Consider the following 9,967-nt stretch of genomic DNA (forward strand, 5'->3'; position numbering starts at 1 on the left):
TTGTGTATACATATCAGTTATGCGTTTGTATACTAATGTGTGCTTCCATTTCTGTGTTGTATTTCAGTTTTACAATAATAAGAATCTTTCAATAAAGCGTTACAAGAAAAGTCAAGCCTTGTGATTTTACGGGAAGATATCAAGTTGTTCGCTATCTGTCTAGCTCTGCATAGCCATGCGTTGCGAGGGCAGAATAAGTGGTGTGGGGTTCAAATGATCCTTCAGGACAGCAACAATATCAGCGAAAGTCTGATCCGCCGGTTTAGCTGGTGATAGAAGATGCTTCAATAGCCCGTATATCTTCGCCCCCATTGCGTTTAATAAGGTGAGAGCTTTATCATCATCTGCTATTTTATTGGCCTCACAATATATCTCGATGCGTTCTACGTACGTGGCCCAATCTTCCACCTCGGAATCGAAGTTGTTGATGTTACCATGCTCAGGCATCTTCACTATCTTTTTGAGAAACCACAACGAATTTGTTCGTTACTTTTTTTTTCAAAAATGGCGGTTTCCCGCGCTTGTCTTCTTCCCCGCCCACTTTCAAAATGGCGGTTTCCCATTTCTGTCTTCTTCCCCGCCTACTGGCGGCTTCCCGCGTTTCTTCCCCTGGCGGGAGGGGTAAGCTTTCCTTCGGGCGACGACCGCTGGCTTTCGGAGTTCGCAGCCTGCGCCGGCTTCAGTGCGTTCCTTGTTCCCTTTTCTCGGCCGGCAACCGGCGCTGGGGACAACCCGTTGGCCGTGAACAGTTCCAGCCGCTGGGCGGAATCTCGCTCGGTCTCCCTCGCTCGGTCCCGTTCCCCCTTCACTCGGGCTCTGTCTCTCCCTCAGCGGCTTCCAATCGTGCCTCCCAGCCCTCTCGCAGTCCGGTCCTTTCCTCCCCCGGCTGCGGCTGAGTTCTCCGCGGTTTTATTAATTTTAATATCTTCCCGCGCCTTACGATCCCGGTCGCAGCGCCTCGTGGCCTCGGTAGCTGCCCGGACTTTTTCGCCGGTCACGGTCTAGCTGTCTCACGATGCTGTTGCGTCTCCCAGCCCGCTTGCAGCCCGGTCTCTCACACCGGCTGCGTTCCCGCTTGTAGCCCGGTCTCTCACACCGGCTGCATTCCCGCTTGTACCGCGGCTTCCGTGCCCTACGCTGCCCCAGTCTCAGCGCCTCTGGGCCCGACTTCTGTCCGGCTCCTTTCCCCCGATCGTGGTCGAGTTCACCGCCCTTATCCTCAGTTTCTTTTTATTTTCCCCCTACTCACAGTCAACGTGGCCGACTTGCTTCTCTTGGCTGATCGGTTCGCTCACCGCCGTGGCAGAAGGGACAATAACAGCCTGTTGCTGATGGAAGGCTTCGTGTCTGAATCTTTCCTTCTTCCTTGCTCTGCAGACTCGAGTCTTCTCCCAGCAGAACGACGAGGGCGGGTGCCTCTTCTCGACGCTCGTTAACTGCTTCGGGTGTGTCGCTGCCGCAGGGTAAGATCGAACCCGTCGCCACTGTAAAGTCTGTGGGTTATATGGTGAATTAATACACAGACTACAAGAGTAACTTTAACAGGACTTTACTATTCGAAGGTCAGGGCGAATCTGCCCAATAAATCCTTACACAGCACTTATATACCGGTGTGGTCACCACCGGTATTACAGTATACAGCAGCCAAGATAAAGTAGTGCAACACCTAAAATAGTTCTCTTAAAGGTGGACGGTTACATACAATAGTTCTCTTAAAGGTAGAACGGTTACATACACTACATTGTTAATGTCACTCATACTGATTAAGTTTGCTTTTGCCCCAGTGTCTAGTTTCAATGTAACTAATGCTCCATTTATCTGCAGTGGGATCATCCATTTGTCCTCTTTTACTGCATTGACGTTATGTTCAGCATTGTTTATTCCTGAGGGCTGCACATTTTCTGTATCCTCTTCTATATTGTCACATGACACCATTCCTACAAAAAATGTCTCACTTAAATCAGTGTCCTCAATCACATTAACTCGGACTTGTTGCCCTTTCTTTGTTTTTACTTTTGAAAAGCATTGTTTGGCAAAGTGATTCTTTCCATGACATTTTGTGCACATTTTCCCAAACGCTGCACATTGTTTTAACTGGTGTTTGTAACCACAGCGTTTACAATTAAAAATTCCTTCCTCCGATTGCTTTTCACTTCTGTTCTGCCCATGTTTCTTCCCCTTGTAGGACACAGCACCGACAGCAGCACTTACTGCAATCGCATCATCATTGATTTCACTGAAAGTCTTGGCATGCTTTTGAGCTAGCTCGCTAGCTTGGCATATTTTCACAGCAATTTCCAATGTCAGTTTGGTTTCTCTCAACAGGCGTTACCTGACTTTTCTTTATCATGAATACCAAACACAATCTGGTCACGAATCATGGATGCTTTCAGCTCAGAGAAATTACATGTCTGTGCTTTCAGTTTCAGATCAGTCAAAAAGCTTTCAAAAGTCTCATTTTGCTGCTGTGTCCGAGAACGGAAGATGTATCTCTCGTAGGTTTCATTCTTTTTGGGAGAACAATGTGTATCAAACTTCTTTAGCACTTCGTCTAATTTTTCTCTGTTCTCCTCTGGATTAAATACAAATGTATTAAATACCTCTATCGCCTGTGGGCCTGCAACCGTGAGCAGCAACGCTATTTTCCTTGTGCCTGGCTTCGTACCGTACCCGATGGCAGCAATGTAGATTTTGAATTGTTGTTTAAAAGTCTGCCAATTGTAGTCGACATTTCCTGTGAGTTTCAAACGCTCTGGTGGCTTCAAATTCTCCATGTCGCGTTGCACAATATTCAGCAGATCTTACCAATCCTGGTACCATGTTATGTTCATTAATAACTAGTCGTTTTTATTAAGAACAGCTAGCTTTTGCTAGACACTTTATTGAGCACATGTGGACTAGGTACAGTATCTGTAGAGGCCTCCATCTTGACTGCTGCCTTGTGGGTAGCCTAGTGCATCGTGGGTTGCCCACTCTTATATACAGACAGAACCACCTAGAGTACCATTCCAGATTGACAGGTTACTGATCATTACAAAAACCTCCAGAACAGAGAAGAGTGAATTACATAAACCATACAACACAGAAATAGGATGTTTGGCCCAACTCTCTTCCGCAAACAGCAGTTGATGCTCGGTCAAGTGTTAATTTTAAATCTGAGATTAATAGATTTTTGTTAACCAAAGGTATTAAGGGATATGGGGCAAAGGCGGGTATATGGAGTGAGGTCACAGATCAGCCATGATCTCAATGAATGGAGGAACACGTTCGAGGGGCTCAATGGCCGCCTCCTGTTCATGTTGTTTATTCTCTACACAAGCAGTGGTCCTAATCCCATGTGGCTGCCCTGTTCCTATACCATGGCATCTAATCTCGTTTCGGTACATCATTGGAGAGAGGTTCAGTTGTAACTACAGTGGTGTTTGAACTTGGCTCCCACCAGCAGTAAAAGTGAAGGTGGTCTCCCCAGAGTGTCAGAACAATCATGGGTGTGCAAGACACGTGACGCATCAATCGGCTGAGCCATTACAAATGTCCAAAGAGCTTTCATTTCCCTTGTGGTGTGGAAAACCAATGTATTTTCCAGTTTAACTCCTAGAAACAGTCCAGCCAACATTTTATTATGAATCAGTCTATCCATGTTTACTCGCTCAGTGCTGGAGAGAATATTTAAAGGGCCCTTGTGGCTTGGTATTTTCAAATGGAATTCATTCATTCCCTTTAGATGAACTATTTTTGGACAGCTTTAATGGATGTTTAATTTGTGGATTCTTCAGGAACACTCAGAAATCACCGCACACTTTGTGGGTTAAGGGCAGTCTTTTGGAACAGTTGTGGCCATTAGCGATATACCGAATGAATTAGCGAAAATAATCTAGCTACTATTTGATCAGAATTAGCTAGTGGATCCCTACTGTCTTGTTTTGCACACTTTGTACAAAAATAATAAATTGCAGGACAACGGATTATTACAATTTAAACTCTTTTAATGAAGCATCAAGTCTGTAAGCTTTCTCAATCAATACAGCACCGTGTGGACAAGATGGAGTTCGGACCCCTGGGTCTTCTGAACAATAGCAGTCCTTACAGATGCCTGCGGGCCAATGATAATTCAGTATGCAAATGTTACACCTACAACAATGCTGCTGCAATAGAAAGCAAGTAAGTTTTTGGTAGAAAAATCATTGGCTTGAATAGGATTTATATGATTGTGGCAGAGACCACATAGGGACAGTAACACAATTCACTATGTATAGGCAATGTTATCGCTCCACGTTATGTACGGAACTTGGTTGGGTTATCGGAGCAGGGTCCCTTTAAGAGTCGTCGATTGTGTGTCGATGTCATAGCCCTGCGACGAGGCCGAGTCCCTCAGTCCATGCGGAGAGTTAATAAAGCTAACACGTGTTTTTCTTTGCTGCTATGAAAGTCTCGCACTCTATTTCCAGTGACTCCTACATGATTTACTGATTTAGCTTCACTTTACCCAACACCAACAAACTCCCCGTAGGACACACTACTGCTCGATTCAGACTAGTGCTTTACTTAATCCCAGACATCAAGTATTGCCGTCGGTGGGGCTAGAAAAAGAAAGTAACCTGGGAAAGAAAGAGAATGATAAACAGAAATGATCCTGCCCAAATGGAAGTTTCTAAGATGGCCAACGCTGTACTGTGTACACATGTCACACAGCTTTGGCAATCTAGTGCGTGACTTGTGCCATCAGTCAAATGTAAAGACAGCTCAATAGCAGATCATTCCCCCACCTTTACAGGTAAAAGTCTGAAGCAAGACACCAGGCATGTACTCTCCCTTCTCCTGACTGAAGAGTCACTACTGTCAGCACTAATTCAACCCCCTTCACCCTTCCCCATTTCTTTGTTTTAAACCACCACAGCTTAATGACTGTTTGCTGGCAGATGTTATAAAAAACCCTTTTCAGCAGGAACTGTTACCGAGAGCTCAGAAAACCATTAGAATCCTCTCCAGTGATGATTTGAAGATGTGGGCACAGCCATCCTGGGAGTGACTTCTGTATTTTTAACTTGGATCATATTACACAGCTGTGTATTGTGCAGTGGGATCTTAACCAGATCAGCTATTTAATTAAACAAAGACAAACCAGTTCAATGATGAATAACCTTTATTTCCATGTACTGTGACAGTTAGATGAGAAAACTGGGAAATAATGACAACCAAAGTATTCACCACCAGAAGTTGGTCACACTTCATTTCCAACCTGTATAGAACTAATGGTTCAAGAATCCCATTCAACTCAGGCTGTGCTTGTCAAACAGGTACTCTCCCATGCCATTCTCAGGGGCTCCCAGTCTCTTCAAGTTGGTGATGTGATCTCCAAGCTTCTTGATCATCTTCACTTGCTCATCCAAGTAGTGGGTCTCCAGGAAGTCACACAACTGAAAGTGAAAAACAAAGCACAATTAGCTCAGAGGAGACATCATCAAAGGCCTTCTGAGCTTCACCGCCCATGGAGATGGTCCTTTATCTTCTACTGGATGGGGTAACTGGTACAAGTGCTGCAGAGAAATAGGTGGATTGGACGTCAGATTAGATTTACTCCAGGAGTAATGCATTTACCAATTTAAAATTGGAAAGCAGAACCCCCTTCAGTTACAACTTATCCTTTGGTGTCCCAATTTCAATCTGCTTTATGCACTGGTATGCACTGGCCTCATCTCAGTGAGATCCTGATGTTGAAGTCTTTTGTGAAAGATCATCAGAAACCTATTGGGCATGGAGATATTGCTAAAGATCAGTGATCAGATTAAGCTCCCCAGATAGCCTTCAACTCACCCAAAACATGGCAAGTGTCAGCCATGGCTTACTGGTACCACTGCCAGTCAGAAGGCCCTGGGTTGTCCCATTTCAGAGAATTGAGTGAAAACCAACACTTCACTGCAGTACTGAGGGAGAGCTGCAATGTCAGAGGTATTGTCTTTTGGATAAAACAGTACACAAGGTCTTGTCTGCCCACATGGTACTATTTCAAAGAAAAAAAACTGGAATGTCAGTGTCCTGGCCAATATTGATCACTAACCAACTTAATAAAACAGACTATCTGGTGATTTCTCTCATTTCTGCAGCAGGATCTTGGTGTGCAGATTGACTGCCATGTTGCAAACATTACAATAATGACACTTCAAGAAGTACTGAATTGGCTGTAGTGTTTTTGGACACCGACGACAAGGAAGGCACTGTAGATATGCAAATCTTTCTTTAAATGAGACATTAGGAACTTACATGAGGGTCAGTGTTCCCAGTGGAGAGTTGGTGTAGATCCAACAGACTCTGGTTGACATCCTTCTCCAGCTGCAGAGCTCTCTGCATCACCACTAGGCCATTGCTCCACTCATCCTGCTCTGGTTTCTGAGAGTTTGTAGGGGTGGGGTATAGAGTAACATTGGAAGAAATTAGTTAACAGACTTGAACATTTCAGGAGTTAGTCAGATCACAACTCAATGTCATTCTTGATATTCTAAGCCAGGATTTTAACCAGACAGTTCATCAAGAATTCTCTTTGGAATGAGTTATTTGACTTGAAATCACAGCACTATAGGCTCTAAAGTGAGATCACCTAAAATGGAGCACAATATTCCAAATGAGGTCTATCTAGCAGTAATTGCAGTAACACTTCCTTGCTTTCTATTCTATGCCAGAACATGAAGCCCACCTTTCAATCAGCCTTTTGTCTCTGCAAGCTAGCTTCTAAATGACATCTGTACTGGGACACACCCCAAATCCCTACACTCTTACATCTGATGTGAACATCAACCACTTCCTTCCAGTCAACCCCCTAGCCAGTCTCCAATTTTGCCCTGGAGCTCACTATAGACCCTAGCTCAGCAGATCACTATTTGCACATTTAGATCATATGCACTAGTCACCATCCAGTGGTCTATTTTATACCAACTGCCTCCTACTCCACCCAGTTTTATTGGGGTCACAAGGTTGCTTCTAATGCACTTCCAATTTCTGCCAGCAATCTCCTGCCTTCTGAAAATCCATGCATACAACAACTTCCATGACTCAGATAATCTAGTATGAGGTAACTAGCCTACTTTTCACAAAACCATGGCAATTCTTCAAAGTTTGCTGAATCTAACCTTGACATCCTCCAGGACAACACGCCCCCCACGCATATTCTGGAATTTCAGCAGTTTCTCAGCATGCTCACGTTCCTCATGTGACTGCTCCTTGAAGAACTCGGCAAAGTGACGCAGGGCAACATCATCCCGGTCAAAGTAATACGACTGCAGGTAGAGAGAAAAATGGAAAAGAGACAATTGAAATCTAGATCTGATCCATGGCCAACTCAAATGGTAGCAACACCAATACTTTCCAAATCCTTTTTGAATATGTTGGAAGCTCCTCATTGAAGTAGCTCAACAGAATAGGAGGTTATGTTACTAGAAAATATTAGCGAGCTTTAATGCTTTTTGGAATAAAGCTCTCAACTACACTTGGTCAAAATATCTGTGATATCTTCTTTTGTTCCCAGATGAAAGTCTAAAAGCAGAGAAGGAAAAGAGCCAAATCTTTAAAATTAAATAGTTTAACACCATCCTCAGGTGAGAAAGACTAACAGGATTCACTCAATTAGAGGGGGATAAAAACTGGCCAGAACCAGCCAATGTTTCACTAACTAGTCACCCAATTCAATCTAATTGTTGCCATCCAAGTTGGAAGTTGACTAGTTTTAGTGAATCTTCAAGATGAACCCTCCATTACAAACTTGATGAAACCCTGGAGTTAGTTTCAAATATAAACACATCAGAATAGGACAGAGCTATTACAGAGCAGGAAAGAGTCCTTCTGCAAGATCACTGTCTTAAGAGCATTCACTGGATTAAGACTGGGGAGGGCTATAGAGAGACCCTCTAAAGCCCATTCATTGACCTAGAGAAATTCTACCTGCTTAGAATAAAATAACAGCCTTAATTTTGAAATAGGACCCCAAAAATACAAAACTCACCATGGAGAGATAAACATAGGAGGAATAGAGCTCCATGTTGATCTGCTTGTTGACAGCATCCTCACAGTCCTTGTGATAGTTCTGACACACTTGGGAGGCCATCTTAACTCTTCCTGTTGCAAAGCACTGAGCTCAAACTCCACTGTAGTAACAACCTAACCTCTACCCTCACAAGCTCCTGCATTTCAACAGGGTCTGGCATGATCAATGATGATTGACAATCCCTGTGAGCCAGTCAGGATCTTCCATCAATCCAGGCACCAATTAACAAAGGAGAGGGGGCGGTGTGTGATACCCAGAGCCAATCAGAGCTTTGGAATACAGAGGTTTGGATGATTATTCTGTGATGTCATTGCTGTTGGTTTCTTTGACTTTCCTCAAACTGAATTTGAAAGCGTCTCTGTTCTCAGAATCAGAGTTTCACAACATATCTCAAAGAGCTCGATGAAATTCCACCCTACAGATGGTGTCGAGCACAGCCGGCTCTAAGTTAACCCGTCTCTCGGAGAATTGATGGGCATCTCGGTGGCTCCAGAATGAGTCCGTGATACCAAGGTTCACAATGTTGACCACAATAGATTGAAAGAGACTGACCTACACCAGTCAGTCTGCAGTGGATCTGCAAAGCAGCCCACAACGAGTTGGGGAAATGGAAAGTGGATCAGTGGGGAGCTTCAGACAGAATCTGTTGCTCCGTCACTGTAAAGTGCGATGTGGACTTTTATCCCCATGAAATTTAAGAGCTGTAAAGTCCTGTGGTTAGTTTGCACTGTTTCCTCATCTCCTGCAAACCCCGGGTCTGTTTTGAGGAATGGTTTTATACCAGAAAGGTCAAGTGTCTCGTGTTTTCTCGACCGATGCTGCCTGACCTGCTGAGTGTCTCCAGCGTTTTCTGTTTTTCTTTGAGATTTCCAGTATCATAGAGTCATAGAGTAATACAGCACGGATAGAGGCCCTCGGCCCATCGTGTCCGCGCCGGCCATCAAGCCCTGTCTAATCTAATCCCATATTCCAGCATTTGTTCCGTAGCCTTGTATGCTATGGCATTTCAAGTGCTCATCCAAATGCTTCTTAAATGTTGTGAGGGTTTCTGCCTCCACAACCCTTTCAGGCAGTGAGTTCCAGACTCCAACCACCCTCTGGGTGAAAAAGTTCTTTCTCAAATCCCCTCTAAACCTCCCGCCCTTTACCTTGAATCTATGCCCCCTAGTTATTGACCCCTCTACTAAGGGAAAAAGCTCCTCAGCATCCATCCTATCTATGCCCCTCATCATTTTGTACACCTCAATCATGTCCCCCCTCAGCCTCCTCTGCTCCAAGGAAAACAAACCCAATCTGCCCAGTCTCTCTTCATAGCTGAAGCGCTCCAGCCCTGGTAACATCCTGGTGAACCTCCTCTGCACCCTCTCTAACGCGATCACATCCTTCCTGTAGTGTGGCGACCAGAACTGCACACAGTATTCCAGCTGTGGCCTAACCAGTGTTTTATACAGCTCCATCATAACCTCCTTGCTCTTATATTCAATGCCTCGGCTAATGAAGGCAAGTATCCCATATGCCTTTTTTACCACCTTATCCACCTGTTCCGCCGCCTTCAGGGATCTGTGTACTCGTACACCCAGATCCCTCTGACCCTCCGTCTTGCCTAGGGTCTTTCCATTCATTGTGTATTCCCTTGCCTTGTTAGTCCCCCCAAAGTGCATCACCTCGCACTTTTCCATTTGCCACTGTTCCGCCCACCTGACCAACCCATCTATATCGTCCTGCAGACCGAGGCTACCCTCCTCGCTATTTACCACCCTACCAATTTCTGTATCATCCGCGAACTTACTGATCATACCCTTTACATTCATATCCAAGTCATTAATGTAGACCACAAACAGCAAGGGACCCAGCACCGATCCCTGTGGTACCCCACTGGCCACAGGCTTCCAGTCACAAAAACAACCTTCGACCATCACCCTCTGCCTTCTG

General features: G+C 44.7%; 1 protein-coding gene across 1 annotated transcript; it reads right to left on the reverse strand.

Moving 5' to 3' along the window:
• Positions 1 to 5,169: 5,169 nt before the first annotated feature.
• On the reverse strand, positions 5,170 to 8,168 carry LOC147081756 (ferritin heavy chain, oocyte isoform-like). The gene is made up of 4 exons (XM_085980718.1): positions 7,994 to 8,168; positions 7,125 to 7,271; positions 6,262 to 6,387; positions 5,170 to 5,417 (listed from the first exon to the last, which is right to left on the reverse strand). Exons 1-4 carry the CDS (start codon positions 8,093 to 8,095, stop codon positions 5,271 to 5,273), a joined length of 522 nt encoding a protein of 173 aa, XP_085836844.1. The 5' UTR covers positions 8,096 to 8,168; the 3' UTR covers positions 5,170 to 5,270.
• Between the last annotated feature and the right edge of the window lie 1,799 nt (positions 8,169 to 9,967).

Source organism: Somniosus microcephalus, unplaced genomic scaffold (genome assembly GCF_052327205.1).
Source record: "Somniosus microcephalus isolate GS21.2 unplaced genomic scaffold, FLI_Smic_1.0 scaffold440, whole genome shotgun sequence".
NCBI lineage: Eukaryota > Metazoa > Chordata > Chondrichthyes > Squaliformes > Somniosidae > Somniosus > Somniosus microcephalus.

Bases quoted from the DNA above. Each gene is read 5' to 3' on its own strand.
- LOC147081756 (XM_085980718.1), bottom strand. From the start codon at position 8,095: ATGGCCTCCCAAGTGTGTCAGAACTATCACAAGGACTGTGAGGATGCT. The intron at 6,388-7,124 runs GTTAGATTCAGC...ACAAACTCTCAG, and splicing joins TTGTCCTGGAGGATGTCAAG to AAACCAGAGCAGGATGAGTG. The intron at 5,418-6,261 runs GTAAGTTCCTAA...TTTCACTTTCAG, and splicing joins CTGGGAACACTGACCCTCAT to TTGTGTGACTTCCTGGAGAC.